The 27,533-nt window shown below is 41.0% G+C and overlaps 1 protein-coding gene across 3 annotated transcripts in view; it reads left to right on the top strand.

The window, feature by feature from the left end:
• Positions 1 to 228: 228 nt before the first annotated feature.
• LOC143279978 (general transcription factor IIF subunit 1-like) overlaps positions 229 to 27,533 on the top strand; it is an 85,943-nt gene continuing 58,638 nt past the window's right edge. For 2 of the 3 annotated variants that reach the window (XM_076584377.1, XM_076584376.1), the window contains exons 1-6: positions 229 to 395; positions 3,271 to 3,395; positions 7,095 to 7,167; positions 8,049 to 8,260; positions 11,526 to 11,696; positions 18,600 to 18,738. In XM_076584377.1, coding sequence (XP_076440492.1) covers positions 381 to 395; positions 3,271 to 3,395; positions 7,095 to 7,167; positions 8,049 to 8,260; positions 11,526 to 11,696; positions 18,600 to 18,738 — 735 coding nt within the window. In that variant the 5' untranslated portion in view covers positions 229 to 380. The remainder of the gene's footprint in view (positions 396 to 3,270; positions 3,396 to 7,094; positions 7,168 to 8,048; positions 8,261 to 11,525; positions 11,697 to 18,599; positions 18,739 to 27,533) is intronic. The other variant, XM_076584375.1, reaches the window with a different exon arrangement.

Consider the following 27,533-nt stretch of genomic DNA (forward strand, 5'->3'; position numbering starts at 1 on the left):
AAATATGGTTGCTGGTGCACATAAGCTGGGCTGCTTTTTGTTTGCGAATAACTGTATCACAGAAGGACAACAACAACGAAAGGTCGGCATCTGTGGGAACGGAAAGAATACTAAAGAATGTGTTGAGAAAAGAAAATTGCTCGTCCAAAGGGGTTTGACCTCCCCCCCCCCCCCCGCCCCTGAAACCAGGGCGTTGGAGACTACGAGACTAAGATATTCAATTTCGCTTAGTAGCCAGTTATGGCGTCACGGATGCGTGTTGGATGCATGCTGACAGACTGGACTGACTTCACTGTTGTCTTTTGCCCGAGAACTGCATTGGTGTGACGTATCAGTTTAGATTTACCGGTGATGCAGATAGGAAAATCCTGCTTTTGACAATGGCGAATAAACCAGTAAGTATGCTAAACTTGAGATAATTATCAAACATTATTGACTTTAATTTTCAGTTTTAGTGGTTGTACTTAATAGCAGTAGTGTAGGCAGTAGTAGTTGAAGAAGGGACTGGCATTTTTGCCTTTAGGCCTCGCGGCCTATAAACGTCCCCTCTGTATTAATATCTTTTTGGTTTGCATTGCATGCTTCATTTTAGATATATCAAAGCAATTATTCGTCAGTTTTATAAAACATGTTAGAATTTTGGATCGCAGTCCAGAAAGTTCTTAAAACTGTTATTATCTTTTGCAAATTTAACTGAAGGTGTAGCGAGTTTCACATGTTAACAACACGAATAGAAAAGTTATATTTTCTTTTGTTAGTACAGAATGGTTGAACAAATATTTTTCCTTCAGAATTTCTTGTTATGCTTGACTGGCGAAGAGTAAAAAAAAAAAAGTTAGTATCAATGTCTTCAATGTTGTTAATAATTTTGTAAGTCTTTATCATATTTCCCCTAATCATACGTCCCTTCAGAGTGCAAATTTAAATACTTTAAATTAGTTTAATCTTTCTCCATATGTCATATTCTGGCATACCTTCAGCATTTTAGTAGCTCTCCTTTGAACATTTTCAATAGCTATTGATTGATATTTCCATGTAGGATACCACACACCATTCCCATATTCCAAATGAGGTCTAACAAAAGCCTTATAAAATATAATGTCAAATGTTAACCTTATCTTTAAAAGTAAAAACTCTATATTTCCAATTATTTGGTTAGCTTTATTTATAATTCTCTGGATGTGAGCCCCAAAGGAAAGTTTGTCATCAAACGTCACTCCTAGATCTTTTTCCTCTTTACACGCATTTATAATTTGAACATGATTACCAGTATTCATCGTGTAGTAATAACCAGGGTTTTGTTTGCCAGTATGCATAACCTTACATTTTGATATATGATGCTGTGCCTAAATGTGCTCTCAACAAGTCTCCAACTATATGCATGCACAGGTTTCCTTCTATTATACTATGCTGACCACCACTAACAATATTTTGAACAGTATAGGGCTTGAGAAGATGACGTCATGTGCGGTGCATTGTGGGACCGGGCGCCACTTTGTTGGTCACAATGAATGTAAACACACTCAAACCACGCGATTTCTTCCCTTGCTCTGCCTTACTGACTACGATCATCTCCACTAAGATACTGAGCGATGCCAAATACTTGCTGCATTATTGGCTGTACAAGCCAAGGATACCATACTGATTCAGGACCCACTGTGCTTGGCTTTTATCGAATTCCCAAGTTGAAAACTAAAGCAGGAAAGCAGGTTGAAAAATTGACAAGACAAAGGAGGCAGGCATGGGTCGCAGCTATCCAGTGTGCCACAGTGACGTTTGCAAATACCAGTGAACATTTGCATGTTTGTTCAACTTCAAGACATTTCCATGGAGATAACAATGTTGTTAGCTACGAAATAAAGTGAATTATCAAGTGTTCTCCCCCCAAAGGCTAGTTATCATTACATGTGTTGAAGCTTTGGCTTACACAAGCTTTTCTAGTGAATTCTGACCTGCGTTTAGATGAAGGCCCACAATCTGTTGGTTTATCAAATGGAATTAGCAACAACAACAAAAATTCCAACTGACAATACTTGAACGTATTTTATTTATCTGTTAGTGTTAGTTTCACTGATCAGTCTTGACCTGTGTCTGTTACTGTGTTACTGTTTCATCAGTCTCGACCTGTGTCTGTTACTGTTATTTTCATCAGTCTCGACCTGTGTCTATTACTGTTAGTTTCATCAGTCTCGAGTCCAGTTCCCTTCTGATGAACAAAGGAGAGAGAATTAATGTGGGCCGTGTCAGTGTCATTGTGGATCTTGCTCAGGAAATTTGGAGCACACTGTTTATATATAATCACTGTTTCAAAGAAAACCACAGAATACTGAAACAAGACGTGTCTTCAGATCAGTGTATAAGGTGAACATCAAACTGGATGTGCACATACACACACACGTATACACACACACACACACACTGATGTGCACACACACACACACACACAATGACACACACACATTGATGTGCACACACTCACACACACACACTGATTGACTGATGTGTGCACACACACTCACACACACAGTGTGATTGACTGATGTGTGCACACATGCACACTGATTGACTTATATGTGCACACACACTCGCGCGCACACACACACTGATTGACTAATGTGTGTACACACAATGACACATGTATGCATGTGGTTCGTCCGTCGGGATTGATGAGGACCATCTAGTCATCCTGGGGGTGGGTGGGTTGGGCTCTGTGGGTGCGCAGATGACTGGTCAGGCCAATCCACGCCCGGAAGGTTCTGACGCAGTGTGGACAGGGGATGGAGCTGCGGCAGATGCAGGATTCCTGGTTGAGCAACAAAGCTGATGAGATCCAGGGCTTTGCAGACAGAAACGACATGAAGAACCTCTATAACGGCCTGAAAGAAGTCTATGGTCCCACCACCTCCGGATCTGCTCCACTCCTCAGTGCTGATGGTTCTACCCTGATCACTGACAAGGACGGGATCCTTGAGAGATGGGCTGAACACTTTGTAAGGCGCTCTCTCATGGCCAGATGTGTGAGAAATAATTATTAAAAATCAAAATCTAATCATGTTCCCGCCAACTTACAGCGGTCAAATTTATATCAGCGTGATCAGTATGATTTATTCTATTTTATCGTGAAAAGAACGGTTTTGTTGCAGACATTTTGACCATTATTGTATCTGCGCTGGACTACAAGAGGGCAACCAACATAGATGACATAATTTCATTAATGTAGGAATGAAATTGGTGAATGATGAATCATGAATGCTTTTTTGCTTGTTGCAGGGTCCTTCAGGCCTGGGAGGAGGGATGTCCATGAGTGTGGGTGCAGGAGTGGGGGCGGGTTTGGCACCTGGAGCAGCCAGCAGTACCACCTCACAAGAATACAATGTGCGTGTGCCGTGTGCGAGGTGAGGGATCAGTGGATTCAGTCCTATAACTTTATCATTCATTCATATGCTAATTTATCACAGAGACTGGGAGTATGCTTGGATGTGCATGATAGGAAAAGACATTACACTACAGATTCTCTGGAGACTGTTCCTTGATGTTCCACCGTGGACACTAATGGACTTCTTGAAAGAAGTGAACATTTTTAATCAGATTTGGGTTTTTTAAACTCTGGAAGATTTTTAAACTTTTAAAATGAAAAGATTGAAGCAGTGGTTAGTTTATATTGCATTTAATTAATTCTTTTTTACCCTTGACTTGAAGTAGATGTTAACCTGGCGATATCCTGGAGATGGCCTTAGTGATCGGTGAGATTCTATTCTAACTCGCTAACTCTAAGCACAATAAATGCGCATAATTTGATTTTATTTGATTTGTGTGTCTGTGTGTATGCGTAATGTTTATTTTTGAAAAAAACCTCTTGTGCATCACTTGTGAATAACCCATTATCTTAATATTTTTTCTGTATTGTTAATTCATTTTCCGTGTAGAAAATACACTTTTAGTTACCTTTTGTCAGTTGGGAAATTAATCCAGATTTTTTTTTTTTTTTTACATCTACCTTTTTTTCTTTCCTTAAATTCCCCAGCAAATAGGATTCAGTTATTTGCCAAATTCCTTGGCAGGCTAAGGGTTAATTAATTTAAAGATTTTTTTTAGATCTGTCTGTCAGGTCTGTCTGACTGTTGCCTTCTGAAAATTCCTTGTGACAATACAAAAACCTATGGTGAACATTCTTTCCTCTTTGCTGGTCCTCATATCTGGAACAGCCTTCCTCATCATATCCATGCATCTTATTGTCTCCGCCTTTCACTCTTCAGTTCAATTTCATCTTTTTAAAACCTATCTGTAAGCACTCTCCGCTTCCTTCTCTAACACCATCCATGTCAGCTCACTTTGGATGCATGATGAACGAGAGAGGGAGAGTGGGGAGGCGGAGGAGGGAGGGGTTTTGAGAAAGAGTGGTCATGAATGGTTTATGTAATTTGTAACTTTTTCTTTCATGTATAGCGCCCTGAGCTCTTGAGAGAGAAAGGGCGCTATATAAATGTACATTATTATTGCTATATTATTATTGTTATCACATCACCGATGAAAAATTGTGCCAAACACCAGTTGCCTTGTTGAAGTGGTTAGCGTCGCAGACTGACAGTTTGGAGGACACGGGTTTGAATCCCAGTGGAGGTGGGTTTTTTTTACCTGTGGCCGGCTCCAACCCAGAGTTGAGTGTGCTATGGGCTTCAGTGGGAAGACTGTGACCACACAGTTGAGTATCATCCACTTCACGGACGCGTCTTTGGGTGTGTTGCTCTAATTTCCTGACCAACACTGCAAGTGTCTGTATCTCTCAGGCCTGGTTGATGCTGGGATATCATTATGACAGGCAGTGTAGAGTACAGCCTTGTCATGTAGTCCCAAATCTAAATGGACCTCCATATCAGCATCATCATCATGATCATCGTCATCCTCCTCCTCCTTCATCATCAATATTAAAAAAAAAAGCTCCAAATCATGTGACCTGCTCTCAGTCTCATGGTGATCTCAGTTTTGATACCCCACCAATTCAGTGCTTGTGAGTCTTCAGTGTTGGTGGATTCATGGGGGACTGCCGTTGGAGGGACATGGTGGCGGTCTCCACTCTGGGGGAGACGCTCACTCAGTCTGGCTCCAGGACTAAGCCATTATTGTCATTAGTAGGGGGCTTAGTAGGTGGTGTTTTAAGTATGTTAAATCAGAACAGGCACTACCGAACACCACCAAAGTGACTCAGCAGCAGTGCAGTCTTCTCTGGTGTGTGCCTTCTGGTGACCTAACATCGATGGTTCCTTATGGACTGCCAGCACTGGGACTGTGGCAGACGAACCTGGGTGTGGATGTGTTTGGGGGACTTGGAATGAGCAGCATGGGAGTAATGCCATTGAAACGGTGCAGATGATGGGGCAGCAAAAAACAGCAACAAAAAACAAGTATGCCAGACCATCAAGCAGCACATTGGACGTTATGATCTGCAGACATCAGTTAAGCAAAGAAAGCTGTGCTGGTATGCCCAGGTAACAAGATCCAATGGCCATCTAAAAGAATCCTCTAAGGAACTGTTTAGGGACGGAGATGGAAAAGGAAGACAAAAAAAAGAAAAAAGAAAATGAAAAAAAAGATGCAGAATAGACAGGAAAACCTTTTTGCAGAAACCCAGACTTTGACACCCAGCCGACAAACCTGGAAGAATCTGAACTGTTTTGTGTGGCACCCCAATGACTCTTCAAAGAGTTGAGGGAGAAAAGTATATCATTGAGTCAAAATTTTGTAGAAAATAGTATCAACACTAAAAGTTTTTGAATATGATTTGTGATTTTTTTTCATTTTCTTTTTTCGTCATATATTTTATATAAAGTTATTAAAGCCTTTCACTTCCGACCGCGAATATAGCCACAGTTTCCGGGTAACTGCATAATAACTTAAGGTGTCCAGCCACTCAGTTGCATCGGCTTACATCCCTTGCAATATATGGTGAAACCTTGATGAGTGTACAGAGCAATTTCTCAGCAAGTTCGAGCTGAATTTTCATGTGGGATTTTGCATTTTATAAAGCAAAAAGCTGTTGAGCGTGTCAACATGGCTGCCAGAACGTACAGTACATAAGAGGTGGCTAGAATCTTATTTGATTTTCTGCACAACATCAACAATAGCATCAACAAACATGTGATAGAAAATGAAAGTAATGTTCTTGTTGATCAACTGAAGTGATTCTGGTTATTTTGATGATGATTACATACTACAAGGGGGTGGGGTCGTGTCAGAAGTGGGTACAGAAAACCCCCAATATTTTAGCTCGAAACTTTCATTTTGGGATTTTCATCTGCTATGAAACCCTCCAGATGAAAGCTTCAAGCCAAAATATTGTTTACAGTGAGCTTTTGTGTTGTAATATTGTATGACAGTGTATGTGGGTGTTTGGGTAGAAGGGGGTGTGTGTGGTTATTTGTTGTAACCAGTATAGTGATCACTGTACATGCTTGTTGTGTATGATACATTTGCTGGTATTTTAGCACTCTTTCCCTCCATAAAATGAACTTGAATTTTTTATCTTTTTTCCAAAATATTCTGTGTATTTTTTTTTTCCTAAAAATCAGAGTTATTTTCCCCTGATTGGGAGTTACCTCATCATGTCAACATTGAAGTTTTGATGATTATAATCTCAATTCATTTTCCTTTAAGAAAACATATACTTTTGTATACGTTTGAGCATAATTTTAATTTTTATGATTTTTTTTTTCAGAGGTTGGTGATTATTTTGCATCAATCAAAATAGTTCCGGAAGGGACAGGGCTAAGGAAACATACCTGTGCTTGATTCTCTGTCTGGTGTGTATGTGACATTGTCCTGCTACTGTCACTGTTGCCATTGTATGTTTACTGAAGATAACATTGCTCCTGTTGTATAAATTGCCATAGTGATCTGTCTGTTGTCTTTATATATATGTTTTTTTTTCCTTGTATGCGCTTTAAAAAGTTCCGATAAGACCCCCCTCTCCTTCCCTTGACCCTGCCACCCACTCCTGGTATTTGAAGTTTTGTTTTTGTTCAGCAGGAATCACTTGTGAGCCATGAAGACTTTGCCTCTTGTTTTCAATCAGTGCATATTATGCTGTTGTGTGCCAGAGACCGCAAGAAAAAGCTGTCCTTGATGAAATTTGCATCAGGCATTGGAGTGGATTTTGCAAAATTGGGCAATGTAAGTTCATGAAATTGTTGGAATATTCATAAACTTGGCAATGTGAGTTCATGAAATTGTTGGAAAATTTGGAAAATACATGTGCAGCTTTGTATTATCAAGACAGGATTGTGAGTTGTGCATACTTGAACTATGTAAAAGCTCAAGTAGGTGATCTTTATGGAATGTGTTACTAATACAAGTGACTTGTAAATTTTAATGTGACTTAACCAGAAAATTTTGTAAAAGAGTGCTCTCCCCTTGCTAGGGAATTTGAGGATTCAGGGTAATGAATCGAAAATTCTTGCACAAAAACTTTCTGAGATACAGAATGAAAGTGAACATTTATGAACAAAAATGAATGAGGATTCTAATCTGAGTTTTTTTTCCAGATTGTTTTTAATTCCACCCCCACAGAATGACACCCAGAAAGAAAAGAAACAAAATACACTAGCTGTAGATAGCATGCTTGTCTAATAAAAACTTGGAAATCGAAATTAGAATGGCTTACAAGTTGATGATATTTGATAATGATCACATCACTTGTAGTCATGCAAGTGAGTAACTGTACTAGCAATGACATAATTTATATGAAAATTTATACCCGTTTTTTGTGAAAAAACTCGGGCAAATCTTATTTTCCTGGCAGCGAAAGGGTTAAGATGAGTTATATTGGCTATTGTCTCCCCAGAACAGATTACTCTCTGAATAGTAGGTATCAGTATTACACTTTTACTGAGTGAACCATATTTCAGATGGGATACATGATGTCTTTCAATTCTGTTGTATCAGTCAGGTTGTGGAGAGAAATTTTTTCCCTTTCCTGGTCCTTAACCATAGTGTCAGATGTGTCTTAATGATACCTGGAAGCTGAAATCTGACTCAACAGTTTCTGTCCTCAGACTCCTGCCAGACTGGAGCGAGAGAACAACTTGAAAGAATACAAGACAGCCAATGACCTTGACACAATGCCAAAGTTTGGCGCTGGCAGCGAGTTTGGACGGGACCAGAAGGAGGAGGCTCGGCGGAAGAAGTATGGCATCATTCTGAAGAAGTACAACCCAGAAGAGCAGCCCTGGCACCTCAAAGTCGGCAGTGGCAAACAGGCCAAAAAGTGAGACAAATGTCTTCATGACAGGGATACAGGAGAGGGATATATTTGGGTTGTTGTGTATTTCATTTTGAGGTATCTTAAGGAAATTGCTAGACATGGGTGAATCATGGTGCATTTGTTTGAAAAGTGAAGGATTATGTTGTGAAATGAATTATGATACTTGTGTACTTTTTATACAGCAAAGCAAACCACAGTTACATATACACTGATCATTTGCATGTGCACATCAGCTTACATTGAAAACAGGAAGAAAAGAGTGGTGAAGTATTTGATTGAGCACAATAGCCGAGTGGTTAAAGCATTGGATTTTCATTGAGTTTCAATCTAAGGGTCCAGGGTTCGAATCTCGGTAGCGGCGCCTGGTGGGTAAAGGGTGGAGATTTTTCCCAGGTGCAGACCTGCTTGTGCCTGAACCCTCTTTATGTATGTATATATATGCAAGTAGAAGATCGAATACGCACATTAAAGAACCTGTAATCCATGTCAGTGTTTGATGGGTAAAGGAAACAAGAACATACCCAGTATGCACAGCCCCGAAAACTGGGTATAGCTGCCTGCATGGAGGGGCAAATACCCCCCCCAAGAAAAAAACAAACAACAAAAAAACATACATATATGTAAGAATGTTACATGTCTGTCTGAATGTGTATGTGAGTGTGCCTGAAATCTGATTGAATGACACAGGAAATGAATGACAAGCGCCCAATGGCAGCCGTCAGTCGGCTATACCCAGGTGGGCAGCCTGTTGTGCAAATGACTTCGTTTTTTTTTTAAAGCGCATAGAGCTTGGTCTTCGACCATGTATAGGCATTATATCATGAATATCCATATCAAGTATCTGTCAAATAAATGAAGATAGCTGTGATGCATGATTAATGATCATTTGTACTGGTTGAAGTATTGTTTATCTGAGACAAAGATGGACATTGTTTATTTTGTGAAGTGGTGTTGGTCTGAGGCAGATGGAAGTAGATAATACATGGTTTTTTTTGTAAATTACTGAACTGCCAAAGAGCGAGATTGGTGGGGTGGGTGGGTGGGGGGGGGGGGGGGAGTCTGTAGTAGTTTTGTGTGGTGAAATAGTGTTGGTATGATATGGGTAATGTGTAAATTTATACTGTAAAGTTGTTGATCTGCATTGGAAAGAAGTAAGGTTTAAGATTTGTTCCATGAAATGGTTTCATTCCTACTTAAAACTGGTATAGAAAATGTAGCAAAGTGGATGAAACAAAACAAACTAAAAATGAACGATGACAAAACAGAACTCATGTTGACTGGTAATAAAGATAAGCTCAAGCAGATAAATACAACGTCTATCAGTTGTTCTGCCATAGAAATTTCTTTTTCTAGTTCTGTCCGCAATCTTGGTTTTTACCTCGATTCATCCCGTATGACGGAAACTCATGTGAACCATCTGTGTAAAGTTCTTTACTTTCAGCTTCGTAAGATTAGTAAAACCCGCCCCTTCCTATCTGTTGATGCCGTCGACAAACTTGCTGTTGCCTTCATTTTATCCTGCCAAGATTATTGTAATTCTCTCTTAGCTGGCCTTCCCAATGATAAACTCTACAAGCTCCCGAAAATACAGAATAGTGCAGCTTGACTCGTCCTTAAAAAGTTGAGGAGAGAGAGCGCTACTGCTCTCCTGCAGAGACTTCATTGGTTGCCTGTTCAAGCCAGAATTGAAAATAAAGTTGCCTGTCTATGCTTTCAGTGCCTGAATTGTCACACCACACCCTCATATCTTTCTGAGCTTGTTAACCTGTACTTGCCAAACAGAACATTGAGATCTCTTGATTCCTCCTAGCTAACTGTTCCCCGATACTTCCTAACTCCTGTGGAAAGAGTTCATTTTCTGTCTTCGGCCCAACAACTTGGAATTCTCTGCCTATTGCTCTCAGACAAACAACTCATCTATCTACCTTTAAAGCAAATCTTAAAACTTTCCTTTAAAAAATACTCGTCATAACTCAAATGGTGCTGTTGTCCCAGGCCCATGGCAATATGAGTGTGTGTGATGGGAGAGTAGAGAGAATGGGGGTGGGTAGATGGATGGTGGTGGTGTGGTTCAAAAGGGAGAATGACCCAATTTGTACCCCTTTTACCTTTTCTATCCAAATTTTTATTTTACAATTTTTACAAAATCTGTTGCATGCAGATTACAATTATGTTCCTTTTTACATGTATCATTGTATGTATTTTAAGTGAAAATTGCTGTCATCCCAGCTGTTTAATCATGTGTGTGTCTGTGCGTGCGTGTTAGTGTGAGTGTTCGAGTGTAACAGTTGTAGTATTGATAGTATGTTACTTTGTGAGCTTTATGCATTGTGTTTTTATAATATTAATGATTCTGTTTTATGTTTCTGCTACTTTTTATATGCTTTCTTGTTTCACTTTAGGTACTGGATTGTAAAGCACTTAGAGCTTGCTTATGTTTGTATTACAGCGCTATATAAAAATAAAATATTATTATTATCATTATTTCTGTATCAGAGTGTTTAGCAGTATGTTATCCCAGGTTAAATAGGAGAAGAAAAACAAAACAAAACAAAACAAAACAAAAAACCCTACAAAAATGGAAAAATAATGTGGAGGGTGGCCTCACTTTACTGACATGAACAGCTCCTTGTGAGCTATTGTGTTTTGCATTACTCATTTGCCACAACAGATTTCTCTGTGAAATTTGGGCTCTTCTCTCCAGTGAGAAGATGTCACTACAGTGCAGCACCGCTCATGTAATTTTTTCCCCTTTTGATCTGCTTGCAAGTATATTGTTTGTTTTCTTGCTTAAGTGGGTTTTTCTGCAGAATTTTGCCAGGGATGACCTATATGTTGCCTTGTTTGTTTGTTTTTTTTTGTTTTTTTTTACGTTTGCTAAGTGTGCGCTACACACTGGACCTTGGTTTATCATCTCATCCAAATGACAAGTGTTTAGACCACAACTCTGGTCAGGGGGGGAGAAAATACTGCTGCATATGGGATTTGATCCCGTGTACTCAAATTCTCTGGCTTCCTAGGTGCATGCGTTTCACAAGACCACCACACCATTTGGTGGGAGGACTAAGATAGAACAAGCCTTTGTGTGGTTGTGAATGGGGGATTCAGGATCAGTAGTGACATATGGAAAAATGCTGTGTAGTAGGCATAGAATGGGCATTATTGCCAAAGTGTGTGCACATGTTTTACTAAGGCTCGCACAACTGATTGGTCTGTCTGCTTGAACAGATCTGTTTTATCTTCACTTTTTTGTTTCTTGTGTGGATAGGTACCGTGGGGTTCGAGAGGGAACTATTACAGAGAATACATCATATTACATCTTCACCCAGTGTGCTGATGGAGCCTTTGAGGCCTTTCCAGTGGAAGAGTGGTACAACTTCACTCCTATGATTCGCTACAAATACCTCAACTCAGATGAGGCTGAGGAAGAGTTCAGCAGGTAGGATTTTTTTTTTTTTATTGTAATTATAATTCTCAGAATAATTAATGAGTTGTAAGTGAACATTTAAAACAAATGTAGTGTGTTTTTTGAATCTCCTGAGCTATTTTTTAATGTGGCTGTTTGTTTCATGTACAGGCCCACACAAAGTACGACTTTCACCAGTTATAAGCTTAGGAAATAAACCAGATGTCATATCTCAGAGTATATTTTCTCGTTTTGTTTGGTATTTCTACATGCCTTCTTGATTGGTTATTATTTTCCTGATTCCTGATTCATATTTCAGTGAAGATATTTGTTTTCTAAGCATGGACATTAGATCTTTTGTCTTAACTCACTCTGGCTGATAGAACGCCATAGCGTTCCTGACGTAAGGTAGCATTCTGGACGACAGAACGCTATAGTGGTTTCAACAATTAAAAATTTTTCCACGTTTTCCTCATGGGGTAGAATAAAAATCGCAGCTACACCGGGCATTACGAACGTGTCAAGGGTCAAATGGAAAGTTTCTTCATGAGGTTCCATAACTATACACTTGCTAGCCAGCCTTTGACCTTGGTACCCCATATGACAAGCTAATCTGCATACATATCGAAAATGGCATTGCAGGTGATACAAGTGGATATTTTTTTTTTTTTATCAAACTTAACTAGATCACTACAGCAGGTTTTTTACTGCTGCTGAAGTGATTGAAATGCTTCAGACTGAAGGTTTTGACATCAACCAGGATGATGAAGACTTTGAATAAAGTATCTGCTGTGAAGAAAGCTACCAGCAAGAAGGTACCGACGGTGACTCAGCTTCTGAGGGCTGAGAAGAGAGGGAGAGGGGTGGTCGTACACACAATGTGAGGAGAGGGGTCAGTGGGTCAAGTACAGTGAGTTTCATTCAGTTACTTTGTGGGTTTTTTTAAAAAATTTTTTCCTAACCCTAACGAATGGGTCGTCTGAGGAGGAAAGCAAGGGAGAAAACTATTTGTCCGGAGTGAGTTAATGTATAATGAATATGATGCTATGTCTGGGTTTTTAGATAACCTAGTGTATTCAGGGACATCAGTGCTGAAATGTGTAAATGCGCTTTTCCATTTCATTAAAAAAACCACAACAAAAATTTGTCTGATGGTTAAGCACATGGGTGAATCAAAATAGACATTGTACATTTTCACCATCTCAAGCTCTCAGACGCTCTGATCACATAGAAGTAGGCAGTTGCCAATTTGCTAGCCTCCACAATAGAACTGAACTCTGGATCTGCCAACAAACCTGCCCTTTTTCTAAAAACCAAAATCCTAAAAGAAAGAACACCCTGCAACTTCTCTTCTGATAACACAGAGAGCTATAACCTTTCTTTCACTCTGAGTGAGTTAAAATCTGTCCTTCAAACCTGCACAGATTCCTCTCCTGGATTGGACGAGGTTCATTATAAACTTTTAAAACATCTTCCGGAAACCTGTCTGGAAACTCTACTCAAAGTTTACAACCACATCTGGACCACAGGCTTTTTCCCACCCTCTCGGCAGAAAGCACTCATAATCCTTGTACCAAAACCAGGAAAAGACCTCTCAAAGTCAAACCCTTCCAATTACCGCCCAATTGCACTGACCAGCTGCATCTGCGAACTGATGGAGAAGATGGTCAACAGTAGACTGATGTGGAAACTAGAGACCGACGGCCTTCTGGTGAAAGAATAGTGCGGTTTCCACAAGCATCCTACTGTTGACCATCTGATCCATCTGGAAATCACAGTGAGAAACGCTTTCGTCAACAAACAGCATGTGGTGGCCATTTTTTTTTTTTTTTTTTCCTGAGAAAGCCTATGATACCACCTGGAAATTTGGAATCCTCTCAGATCTGCACAAGCTCGGCTTCCAAGGACACCTGCCCCAGTTTATCCACAATTTCTTGCAAGACAGACAGTTCCAGGTGAGGGTCAGCACCACCCTCTCCGACATTCACGAGCAGGAGCTGGGTGTTCTGCAAGGGAGCATTCTGTTCCCTGCTCTCTTCAGCATCAAGATCAATGACGTTGTCCAGTTGGTTCAGAAGGGATTGGACAGCTCTCTGTTTGCAGACGATTTCACCCTATACGCAACTGGCAGCACGTATGCCAGCATCCACCGACGGCTCCAGCTCTGCGTAGACAAAATTCAGCGTTGGGCAGAGGAGAACGGTTTCACCTTTTTGTCCACTAAAACTCAAGTATCCATTTTCACAACTTTTGTCAATTCTATCTGGACCCTGAAATCCATCTGGGAAAATCCACTATTCCGGCGGTCAAGGAAGCCAAATTTCTGGGGGGTCATTTTCAGTCAGAAGCTGAATTTCCTCAGCCACATCAAACAGCTGAAAACATCCTGCCAAAAAGCTCTGAACATCATCCGAGTCGTGGCACACATGGACTGGGGTGCTGATAAGAGAACACTCTTGCACCTCTACAGAGCCCTGGTCTGGTCCAAACTGGACTACGGGTGTGAAGTCTACGGCTCAGCCAGACCGGCTTACCTGAAACTGCTGGACCTGATACACCACCAAGGGCTCATCTCAGCTTAGGTGCATTCCGCACTACCCCTGTTCACAGTTTGTATGCAGAGGCGGGGGAACCGCCTCTCTCCAACCACAGAATTACTACTTGAAACTGTTTTCCGAACTGAAAAGTCCAGCTTACAATAGTGTCTTCAACAACCCCTTCAACAAGAAATTTGGAGACAACCCAAATTGCATCCCTCCACTTGGACTCCGAATTCAGCCACACTTAGAAAATGCCAATCTGGATGTCGGCAGCTTCTGAGATTTCTCTAAGTTCCCCGACAGCCCACCTAGACCTTTAAAACACCAGAGGTCCAGTTCGATCTAGCCTCATACCAGAAAGACACCAGTTCACGAGCCTATAGAAACTTACTTTTCGGAACTCTGCCACAAATTCCCCACCCTTCAAAAAATCTTCACTGACAGTTCCAAGTCGGAGGATGGAGTCACCCTTCCTGACTAGCCCTCAACGCAACACTTCCTATCTGACAGCTCAGTGTAAACAGCGGAACTGACCACACTGGTTCTGGCGGTAAAAATGACTCTCCTTTTGAAACAAAAGAGCTTCATGATCTTTTCCAACACCTTGTCAGCCCTGGAGACGATCGCACCTGCAGGAATCTGACTCATCCCAAATGGCTAGAATTCTACGATACTTTTACTCTTATAACAAAGAAAGGGTATGATGTTGTGTTGGTCTGGGTTCCCGGCAATGTTGGCATTCATGGTAACAAAAGGGCAGACCAGCTGGCCAAGAACGCTGTAAAGGAAGAATTATCTTGATCCTTCATACCATACACGGATGTGAAGTAGAAGGTGAACACTTATGTTAACCCTTTCATTGCCAGGAAAATAAGATTTAAGTGAAATCTATTTGCCAGGGTTTTTTTCCCCAAAGAACGTGTATATATATGTAAAAAAAATTCTGTGCTCTTTGTTATTGGAGAAAGACCCATATATATTTTCTGAAAAATAAATGTTTAAAGAATACAAAACACATGATGTTTTCTGATTTTATGTATTTTTAGTGACATGCTGTTGTTTTGAAATCAGTGCTTTGGTTTTTTGTCACATTTTCAACTTGTTCATTACAAACATTAGTCAGGTAATTTGCACTAAAATATGTTTTCTGGACAAATGGATAATACTTGCACACACAAATTAATCTAGAACAACCACAATAAAAAAAAAAAAAAAAAGAGAGACATACATGATGCACTGTGACCTCTCCAAGTGATAATATGGATGTGAGGCTACGCCCCCTCGGTCTCCACCCCTCTCCTCTTCACCCCTCTCACACACCGTCACACACTGTCACATCATCCAGTTCTCATCAGTTTGTGCTGGCTGAGTGCCAAGAAAATTGCTCACACTGTGTCCTGCTAAAAATTCGGTCACTTTCTGTCAACTGCTAGGGTTGTAAAGTTGGCATCACTCACTGATAGTCGTGTCTTAGCCAGTCTCTTCATTGCTCCCTTTATTTTCTATCAAATCATCCTTCATAAGTTCACCACTGTCTTTTCCTTCGAATTTACACTTCAGTTCTTTCTGAGCATCAGCTAAAGAAAGCAATCTTGGTTGGTTTCATGCAACCACGATCGCATGTCTTGAGCACGGGGTCCGACATTTTGTTGAGCGAGCAAGGAGAGGAGCCATGCAAACTGCAACAACAATCCAACCAAAATGTTCAGATAAAGGACTGCCTCATGACCGCTCATGACGTAGATGGGGTTTCTAGCTATGAATAGAATCTAGAAAGATTCCCCAAGCTAAAGCTACCAGCATTTTTGTCAACGAACTGAACGCAAAGCAGGGAAAAGTCAGAATATTTCGATGACGAGTTGTCTCGTCATTGTGGCAACGAAGCGTACATGCTAGCGCTGATGAGTTATCTCGTCATATAGGCAGCCTAGGGGTTAAGGATCTTTGGCAAGAGGAGTGGAACACCCAGACGGACAACAAGCTGTTCCAAATCCGTCCAGACCAAAAAGAGATTAGAGACCCTCCCATCAGTGGTGCGCATGGGGCACACTTTTTTTTTAATTTTTTTTTTTTTTTTTTTACTCATTCTTACTTGTTGAAGGGGGAGGAGAACTGTATTCCCTGTGATGAGCCTCTCACCGTGAAACAAGTGCTCCTTGACTTTTGGGATCTGCATGACGTTAGACACAGACATTACACGGCAGATTCTCTAAAGACTTTGTTTTGTGATGGCCTGCTGTGGACGCGGATGGACTTCTTGAAAAAAGTGAACATTTTTAATCAGATATGAAGGTTTTTAACTATGGAAGGTTTATGAACTTTGAGTGGAAAGCTTAAACTTGTTTAAAGCGGTGACTAGTTTTTGACTCACTTGTGTAAACAAAGTGAGTCTATGTTTTAACCTGGTGTTCGGTTGTCTGTGTATGTGTCTGTGTGTCTGTGTGTCCATGGTAAACTTAAACATTGCCATTTTCTCTGCAAATACTTTGTCAGTTGACACCAAATTAGGCATAAAAATAGGAAAAATTCAGTTCTTTCCAGTCATCTTGTTTAAAACAATATTGCACCTCTGGGATGGGCACAAAAAAATAAAAAAGAAGCCTAATTATATGCAAACTGCATTTACTGTTATATTTACATTGTTTTTATTCTTTAAACTTGGCACTTTGATCTGATATTCTGACACAACAACAAGAGCAGTCATTGTTATCATTTTTTGTTCAAACAGGAACTTCTTTTGCTAAGCATGGAAGTTATATTTATTTTGCAAACGTTTTGGTGCAGATAGTAAAGAAGGGAAATTAATCTGTAATTAATGCTAGGGGACTTGATTTGCTTTAAACTGATCTTTCCCATCTTAAACATTACATTTTGAAATTATACTCAGTACATAAAAAGCTTTTGTGTTTTACTCTCAGTGTACAGGGCTTTCACTATGTTCATTCGCCCAAGTGGTCTTTTTCGGAAAATACTAAAATCAGTAGGACGAGTGGACTTATAGATCTATTGGCTGAGCCTTGAAGGTCATGGGCAAAAGTCAATTGCGTACACATATTTATAGATATTCAAAGCGCGTGCTGATATTCTTCACTAACGCGAACGACGCCATTTTGTTTCAAGTTGTTGACCTGCCCGTTCAATCCTATATTCAATCGACAATACACGATAACATGTGATGGAAAGTTGGAGAAGGAGACCGTTGAATATTTATTCAGAGAAAGATTTGTGAATGCCTCATCACTTACTGGATTATGTCCCAAACTGCCATAAAAATATCCACAGAATCAGTCAGAATTCAGAGTTAAAAATTGTAAACCATGCGAGTTAATACCCTTGAATTGGTGAAACGTAAAAATTTCCAGTCTTGACTTTTCTCAAAACGAAGTCTTTTTCACTTCATACGACATTTAGAAGTACTTGTACTTGGCTCTACATGTTATTAGTTTAACAAAACACTAAATTTTCATATCAGCTTTAAAACTATAAAACTAGAATGAACATAAAAGAGAAATTGAATCGACCGTGCCGTACTTCATTCCTGGCGGGTGTAACTAAACATGTACATCTATCAAGATCTAGAGAAAACAGCTAAATGTTGCAGTGTGATTGCGGCAATAGCCACGTCTCCTTTACCGTGGACTTAAAAAGAATTTTTATTGCCCTTAAAGGTTTTTTGAATGCCCAAGATACACCAGAATAATATGATTTAAACAGTGTTCTCACTGTGAATACTGCAACCGATTTATCGCCCTTTAAGAAGGTATGTTCAGATATTGAATTTTAGAATGTCAGTTAAGGAGCCACGATAGTGTAATGGGTAAGACAGTTTCTTCTCACCCGAACACGCGGGGTCAGGACTTTTCTTTCTTTTTTTTTTTTTTTTTTAACCCGAAGCTTTATAATAACAAATACAGAACACATTTTAACGATTATTATTTCTTTTTTTTTTAAAGTGTATCAGTTTTTCTATCACAAGTGAGTCTTGAAGTCCTTGCCTCTCTTGTTATTGTATTTTTTTACCCATGACCTGAAGTACTAACATGGCGATAGCCTTGAGATGGCCTTAGTGGTTGGCGAGGCTCAAAGCACCAAAATTTGATTTGATTTGAGGTGTGCATTCTTGAATCTCCCATGGATCATTGATAGTGTAATAATATCATATATGATATGCATTTTGTCAGTGGTACTGTGCTTTTCTTGTGTGCGCACTCCGTATCATGTTGATGAATTTGAATAAGCAGGTCATTGGTGATGCTTGTATGTATGCCAAATGGATTATTGGGAACTCTTTAGATATATATAATTCTGTTACTTTTTAAAGTTAATAGTAATTGATTAAGCACTTTAAAAATTTTAAAAAGATACATTTAATTTTTCTATGTTTTTCATGTTTCAGACGAGACAAAACCTTGAACTACTTCAACATCATGTTGAAAAAGCGAGTAAAGAATGAAGACAGAGATACCGAACTGGATGAGGAAGAGAAAACAGCCAAAAGCAAAGCTTCAAAGTCAAAGAAAAAAAATAAAGACTTTGTAAGTGTGAAAATAAAGAAATGTTGATGATTTAAATGTAACTAGTTTTAAAGTGTCTTGTTCTATGCTTATGAGTTATATAAATACATACATGTGTATGAATGTCGGTTTGTGTGTGTGTGTGCATGTGCGAGCGTCTGTTTGTGTATGTGTGTGTTTGTGTGTGCCTATGTGTCAGTGTGTGTATGGGTGGAGGGTAGCTGCTATGTACAAATGTATGTTGAAATGTATGTATGCAGTGTGTGTGTGTGTGTGTGTGTGTGTGTGTGTAGTTATTCACATTTTGGTGCGTGTACATAACATTGATATAATGTGTTATGTAAACAGAAGTGTTTTTGTAAAGCACCTAGAGCAGATTTCTGGATAGTGTGCTATTCTAGTATCCATTATTATTATTGTTATGTTTATTAATATAATCAGTACAAAATAGAATTACTGTAAAGTTCGGTCTATTGAGCGCACTGGTATATAAGCCGCACCCACTAAATTTTGGAAAAAATTGAACTTTATACATACATAAGCACACCGGTTTGTAAACCGCACTTATTTCTGGTACCGGAACACATACTGATACTACAGGAAAGCTGTCGATACTGTAGGTTATGAAATAAACACAAGTGGGAACAACACAAAGAAAAGCAAGCGAAAATACTGCTAGTGCCACAAAAAAATAATAAATAAACACAACGAAAATAAGATCCATAATTTAGGGTTAGTCACATTTATTCAACGTCATCCTGCTCACTGAATCCACTAAAATCTTCGTCTTCAGTGTCTGAGTTGAAGAGAACCAGCACAGCTTCCTCCGCCATCTTGTTACTGACTTCAGCCTCGCTTTCACTTCATGAACATGAAGGTGTAGGTCGCTGCTGGTTCGTCCCTTGCACTGTCGTCTCCTAGGTCAATCGCCTTCAATTTGAAGGCTGCATCATAGGCATAACGTCGCGTTTTTGGCATGATGAGGGTGTACGCCTGAGCACAGTAGAACTGAATGCTGATCTGAAGGCTTTAATGTGTGCGGATTTGATTTATAAAATGTGAACAGTTAGCACACAATCCTGAAGCTCATCCAAAAATTCATGGACAGAAATCATGATTTTGGTGAGTTGAAGGGCAGCTAAGAATAGACGAGAACGTGACACTCCTGGGATCGTTAAAATCCGTAGATAAGCTGCATCATTGTATAAGCCGCAGAGGTTGAAGCTGGGGTAAAAAGTTGCGGCTTATGGACCAAACTTTACAGTGGTAGTAATTTGGATAAGTGTGCATGATGATACACACTTACATGCACAGATGCTTTTATGGTCTCAGGGCTCAACATTAATGATTGCTTGACTGTCCTGGGCAAGAAGACTGTCAAGTTGGGCAAGTTAATTCTTTTCTGAACTTGCCTGATCAGGCAAGGGATATTTTTAAAGACTGGTATGTTTTTGTTCTTAACCATCAGTCACACTCCCAATACAATCCTATCATATATTGTTTAGGAGATGACATTTTGAGTCACGACTTAAGTGATCAGGATGAAGACTTGTACAGTTGTGACTTGCCATTAGTTGCTTTCTTTGGACAGCCAGTAGTTATTTTTCTTGCAACCCTGTCCGGTTTGTCTTCTGGCGATCACACAACAACAAGGGACCGAAGTCTTATCCATCTTGCAACTTGGTGGTCATGGATCTATTCCCCTGACATACTGAGCACATCATTCTCCATGCTTCAAGCTGCAGAACAGGAAGAGGATGAAATTTTAGTGCAAATTACCTGACTAATGTTTTATAATGAACAAGTTGAAAATGTGACAAAAAACATAACAATGATTCTCAAAACAACAGACTGTCACTGAAAATATATAAAATGGGAAAATAAGGTCCTTTGACCTTTTAGCATGATAATTATCACCACAGCTGCTGCAGGTAATACCTGAGAGATCCAGTCTCTTAGAGAAGTACTGACAAAGAATCTAAAGTAGACCAGAAGGATCTAGAAGATTCACTTAGGTTTGCTTTTGAACATGTGTGCAGGTGACTGGCATAGAAATCATCACCTTACAGGCAATCATGATGCTAAGTTAATCTCATTTTCTCTTTTCCTTCTCTATCGAAAACGATGCAGTCTGGTTTGAAAATTGCTTTCTCCAGTGTCTCAGAGGAACCTAGAAGTTATTGGTTACTGAGCAGGTTCTTCACATTCTGTGGAAGTCCTTCAGTGACAAAGGTTCTTTGTGAAGCCTTGAAAACAAAATCTGAGGTACCCATGCCCTTGGCTTTGATTCTCGGGAACTCGTAAAGACATTTTCCATACTAGACGAGAAGTAAGCAGATTCCAGCAGTTTCCGTCTGGCTATATCTTTCAGTTTCTCTTAAAGCTTCTCCAACTACAGATATTTGTAATAAGTTTCCTTTCTTACTTTTCTGTTGCAAATCCTTTGCAATCAGGTTTGAAAAATTATTTTTCCGGTGTCTCAGAGGAATGCCTAAAGTTTCTTGGCTGCTGTTGAACAACTTCATTATCTTTTGTGGAGGTCCTTAAATGGCAAAGCGTTTATAGCCATGCCCTGGGCTGAGGCCCTCAAAAATTTACAGATATGTCCATGTGATATAAGGAATCTGCCATCAGTCTGTCTTACTATGTATCAGTTGAAGCTTTTTTAACTGAACCTGCAGCCGTCGGTGATAAGAAAAACAGACAAAAGGCTCTCCAGTCGATTCTTCAACATTTATAATGCAGTCTGGGACTTCGTATACTTTTGGTGTGATATTGTTACATGCTTGCTCTCTCCTGATGACATTTCTTCTATCATCTTTTACCATCACCAAGTTCACTTTGGCAGATACGCATATGTAAACGCAAAATCATGAAACCCAAAACTGTCCACTAGTTAATCATCGGTCACAATCAAGACCACACTATAAAACTACAGATCCCATAAAATCATATTCTTGAAATATTTCCTGTTTGAGGATAGGAGAGATAGACAAGATATTTTTACATTTATAAGACTTGACATGACATCTACATGGTTGAAGCCTTTTTACAGGTTGGACCCATGATAACCTCTCATTTACCTTCAAGATGCCAAATTGTGTTGCTTCGTTTGGAAAACAATTGTTTAATCTTTAAAGAACACTCTAAATACATTAAAATCAATCTGCTTTATTCCTGTGAGTGTTAGGGGGGAAGGTGGTAGGTGCTTGGTGGATAAATTCATATTCCTGACTAATATTGCTTATTTGCATTATATAGACAATGTATTTTGCTTTTCCTGTTCTGCAGCTGAAGCAACATTTTTCAGTCTTTATATTCAAATGTTGCAAGTCCTGATGACATATGTGCAATCTTAAAAACTATTTTTTCTTTTGTGCTTCTCTGTTCAAAGAAAAAAACACTTTGGCTTGCAAAATGCTTTCTCCGATGTCTTGGATGACTGCCTAAATGTTTTTGGCTGCAGTTTAACAACTTCATCATCAAAGGGAGATTGTTTTTTTGTGTGTGGTTAATTCTGAAGCTTTTTATAGCTATCTCCATGCTGTGGGCTTAGGTCCTAATAAATTTCCAGACATGTCCATGCGATATAGGCAGTCAGCAGGTTCCAGCAGTCACCATGTAAGTATATTTTGTCTGATGCTTCTCCAACTGAAATTGCAGCCATTTGTGTTAAAAATACAGACCAAAGGCTCTCCAGTCAATTCTTCAACACTTATAATGCTGTCTGGGACTTCCTCAACTTTTGATGGGAGATTGTTTCATAGTTGCTGTCTCTTGACGCCATTTCTTCTATCTTCTTTTACCATAACCAGGCTCACTTTTACAGATACATAAAACGAATGTAAATGTGAAATCCTGATACCCCAACCTGTCCACTATTCAATCATCAATCATCGGCAGCAAACAAGAGCACACAATAGAATTATCACCCCCCTAAAATCACATTCTTGAAACATTTGCTGTTTGAGGATAGGAGTTAGACAAAATCTTGTTAATTCATAAACATCTGGTTGGCCCCATGATGGCCTCACAATTACCTTCAAGATTCTATATTGTTTGGCTTCGTGTGGAAAACTATTGTAAAATAATCACAGAACACTCTAAATATGTTTGAAACCAGTCTGCTTTATTCCTGTGAATGTTAGGGGGAGGTGGTAGGTGATTTTCCCATCCGACGCGTCACTCCGACAGCATGACTTTTTAAAATCCAAGTCCGCATATGCGGACATTGGCATCCAACGCTTTCTCCGACGATTTCTCCGATTCGGGTTGGGATGCCCACGGCACTAAGGGACATTATAATTATTCCCCTTGCACTCGTTTTCACCTGTGTCGGTTACGGTGGCATCGAACCACGGACTCTCACACACAACATGACACTCCTCCCTGTTCAGCGAGGACACGTCGCACAAGGGGGATATGTGCTCTAAAGACACCTTCCTTTTCGGCGCCAAGGGAGGCAACTCCACATTTGTAACCTAGGCGCTCGAAGCTGTGGTTAGTTTCGCCGACACAGCACATCACTCCTGCTCCACGTGCTGTCCACCAACGATGTTTTCTTTCGGTTTCTCATTGGGTCCTCATGCCCAGTCAGGGACTTTACACATCTTTGCATAGCAACTGCACTTTTTTTGCTGTTTCTCAGGCTATTGGCCACAGGAAATGCATCACAATATTTCCCCTTCTATCCATTTGATTTATTATCACAAGCAACAATCACGAAATATATATATACATATTTAAAAACAACCCCCCCCCCAAAAAAACAACAACAACAACAAAAAAAAAAAATCTCTATATATATATATATACACATATATATATATATATATACATATATATATATATATATATATACACACACACACACACATATATACATATGTATGAGATATATTGCTACATTCATACACATTTCTGCTTTCACTTATAGATGCGTACTTATCCATCGGTATACACATGTGTATGTGCTTATGGGATAGGTTCAGACGACTTTCATATTAACATGTACAATTATATTTCTATCTCTATTCATTGACATCTATTCATTGAGATTCCCTACATAGCAATATAGGCACACTTGCATTTGCGGCCTTCTGTTCACAATGCCCAGAACTCTCTGCCTCTACGTACTGGCACTTTATTCATATGCGTATGTACATCTCATATGTAGGTGCATGGACAGATTCCTTTCCATTGATGATTATGCACACTTACCCACTTACTTGGGTATATCTGTGCACGCTACACGTATGCTTATACAGCCGCTTATTTCTTGTGTCTCGATCTCTTGTCATTGGCATACTTCTGACATCATCACTTGAGCTGATGGAAGTTTTTATTCCCTTGGCACATATATGTATTCATTTTCATAAATTCATCCCTACCTTGCTTTTGGAGGACGACTGCACTCACAAAAATAAAATAAAATAATAATAGCCTCATTCACGCCTGAATGTATGCTCCTTCACATTTCAGTAGTGGCTGGTCCTTAGGGATCCACACACACCCCCTTCACACCCACAGGGCTAAGAATGCCTCTCTTGGTGCAAGGACGGACAAGGCAACCCAACTCATTTGCCTGCAACAATCACCCATAAGGCTGGAGATGCACAAGGAAGGATGAGGCAGTCCAACTTAGAGGTGCCACTCTGGACACACATGCCTTTCATTCCTTCCAAGTTTGTAAGGCATCCCTTTCTCCCCTTGCCTACAACAACCCTTGGTTTGCACCACTGTGATTGTGACAAAAGCTCCACACAGGCCCTACATCCTAGCCAGCCTTCCCATGAAGAGGTGTCTATCTTGCCTTACAAGTTTTAGTGACCCAAAAACTGCCCACTGGGCAGGAGACAGTCACCCTCAGCCCATCTCTTCTACTCCTCTCTAGTAGCAGAAGGCCTGGGTCATAATTGTTTTCCTCTACATTTGGGAGAAAGGCATATTGACGAGGACGGATGCGTCCCACAAAGCACAACGAACCGTCCATTAGCCACAGGGGTGTACCTTTCTGCCCACTCATACCAGCACGGCAGATGCCGCATTCAAGCACATCAGTTCACCCCATCACCTTGCTTGAACACAAATCCAGCATCAACGTCTCAAACAATTGGCGTTTGAAAGCACTTTCTGCACTTAGTCTTCCCTGTCCGATCCTTTCGGCCACTACACACAACCACTGCTGTGGTTACAGATGGCCATTCCTCCTCAAGCACTGTCTTTCCAATGAGACACTTCCTGAGGTTTCTAGCCTAGGCAGGCTATCCCATCATGGAGCCCCAGCCTTCGGTCAAGGGCCTGTCAGAGGATGACTTTGTTGTCACTTCGGAAGCAAGCACCATGTCTTTCTGACACACGGTTGCACCACAAGACCCCGTCAACTCTTTCCGGCTTCCTTACATTGCAACATAATCTGCATGGTGAACACCTTCGTCCCTGAAGCACACAGCAGCTGTTTCCTGATTTACCCATGCTGATTGGTGTCCTCCTAGGAACAGTATATGATAATCAGTCGTGTACGACAGTCTCCATCAGAACAGCAGAGGAAGCATCTGCTGTCCAGTCTATTCGGGCTGGAATTCGATTATACAATTTATAGTAGAGAGTGTTTTGCCCAAGTTGCATCCCCGGTCCCTCAATCAAGAGGGCCTTAGGACTCATCATTGGGACGGTTCCCAAAGGCTACTTAGGCCTAAGGCTACAGCACTAAGTCCCAGTGCAATTTGACTTCTAGTCTGAGAGACATAGTCATTCATGAAAGACTAAGCTGCAAATGATTTCCCTTTGCAATTAAGAAACCACTGATAATACAGCTCTCACCTTGCAGTTGGCCATACTAAAAACGTATGTCAGATCAGTGCCTTGATGTCAATAGCCAGTACAACACATCTTGAGCCTCTTACCTCCCTGCCCCGCCCCGCTCCATCCCAGACTCAGTGCGCACCACACACAGCCAGAGGCCTGTCATGGATCCGGTCCCCTTTCTCACTAAAGAACCTTCAGCAAAAATTTTCCCCATGGAAACCCTCTTCCATTTGGGAATTCCACCACAGAATGAGACTTAATGACCTGGAGGCACATGAAGTGCACTTCCACAGCCTGATCCAACCCAGCCATTGACTGCCGACAACTTTCTGCAGGTTACTCCAACATGCCACACTCAGGCAGAGAAGCCACCAAGCCTTCCGTATGCCCCTTCGTGATGGTACCTACCTGGGCAATTACACAACCCTGTCCCAGAGACACCAGGGACATCAAGTCTTTTGTTGCCAAATGTCTGCCATTCTATGCATAGGGAACATACCAGTGCTGTCATTTTTTGACAACGCAGGGTGGGAGGGGGGGGGGGGAGTGCCCATCGCCTGTCAGCTCGCATGGAGGAGCTCCACAGATCTGGCTGTCATGCCTGAGGCAGGCCCAACATGGTGACCTACCTCTGTCTCGTGCCACAGTTTCCTTCAAACACAAAAACCACTTCCACTATCGGCCCACATCCGTTGTGGAATCATCAGATCAAACCACATGCGCACCTCCTTGCATTGACGCTCATCCGCGCTCATCCACTCAGCTGTGGTCCACAGACCTCCCCCACAATACAGCTGTGGACCTCTGTCTTCTTTACCCGCACTAATGTCCTTAGGTGACACAGTACACTCTACTTTCGTCAAATTCTACTTGAGGGACACCTATCGCCTTAGGGATAATGGCTCATCGACTTCTACCAGAGAGATGTCGCACGCCTGCGGGTTGATGGCGCAAGAGCCATCGCTTCTGTGGTAGCTGCACAACAGACCATCACAGCACACAGACAGTAGAACAGGCGAGCCCTCCACCTTGTCGCGCTATTCTGCACTAGTTGGGTCACGGTTAAGTATGTGTAATTAAAAGGAAATTTTCTATCTAAAATTACGTTTAAATAACATACTTACCGTGACCCAAATTTAAGACCCTCCCGTCCTCCCCGCTTCCTGTTCTCCCTGCTTGCTGCGCTGGTGATGGCATATTGCCGTCAAAAGAGGACGATAACCAGCGGGACAAAGGGGAGGTTACCTACTTCCGGGAGGTTATCGGCCGTAGTTTCGTCTGCTCCGCATAGGCGGATAGTAGTTTGCACAGGACAGGAATGTCAGACCCCTGCCGGAGTCTGCACTAGTTGGGTCACGGTAAGTATGTTATTTAAACGTAATTTTAGATAGAAAATTTCCTTTTTTACATCTATGTCTAGTCATGATACATTACAGCTATGAACACCTCCTGAAACCTGGAGGGGGTCAGGCTGGTGTTCTCCTGACCCACTCCCGGGAGGGTCACTACCTTGTCGTGGTCGGGAGGCTCAGTGGCCAGTGATCGAGCGAGCTATGTCGGCGGGGGCATCAGTGCTTCTTGGGGTTTGGTGCTCTGATCCCAGGTCTTAATTGACAGCCTACATAGCCATCGTAGCTGTCAGGGCTGAATAAGTGGTGGTTTTGTACTGATGCCCCTGATAGGGCTTCCCATGCCAAACAGGTCGTGAGTGAGGCCCAAACTAAACGTGACCCACTGTCCCTTTCGCTGTTCTCTTTTTACTGCCTCTTTTCTGTCCTCAGCTCCCCATCAAGCCTTCTTTTCCACATTCTTTTTTCTCTGCGGCCTTCTTTAGGCCCGCCGTGTTTGCCGTGCGGCGCAACCTGTGATGGAGGGGAATGAGATCCTGGGGATTGAGAGAGCACGCTGCTCTCAACACATCCCTTTGGCTCGGACCTCTCCTAAGACAGGCGGCACACATTGGCCCATGTGTGTCAATCGGCTACCCCTTCGTGGGGCTGGGTCAAGAC

The sequence above is a fragment of the Babylonia areolata genome, chromosome 3, assembly GCF_041734735.1.
Source record: "Babylonia areolata isolate BAREFJ2019XMU chromosome 3, ASM4173473v1, whole genome shotgun sequence".
Lineage (NCBI taxonomy): Eukaryota > Metazoa > Mollusca > Gastropoda > Neogastropoda > Buccinidae > Babylonia > Babylonia areolata.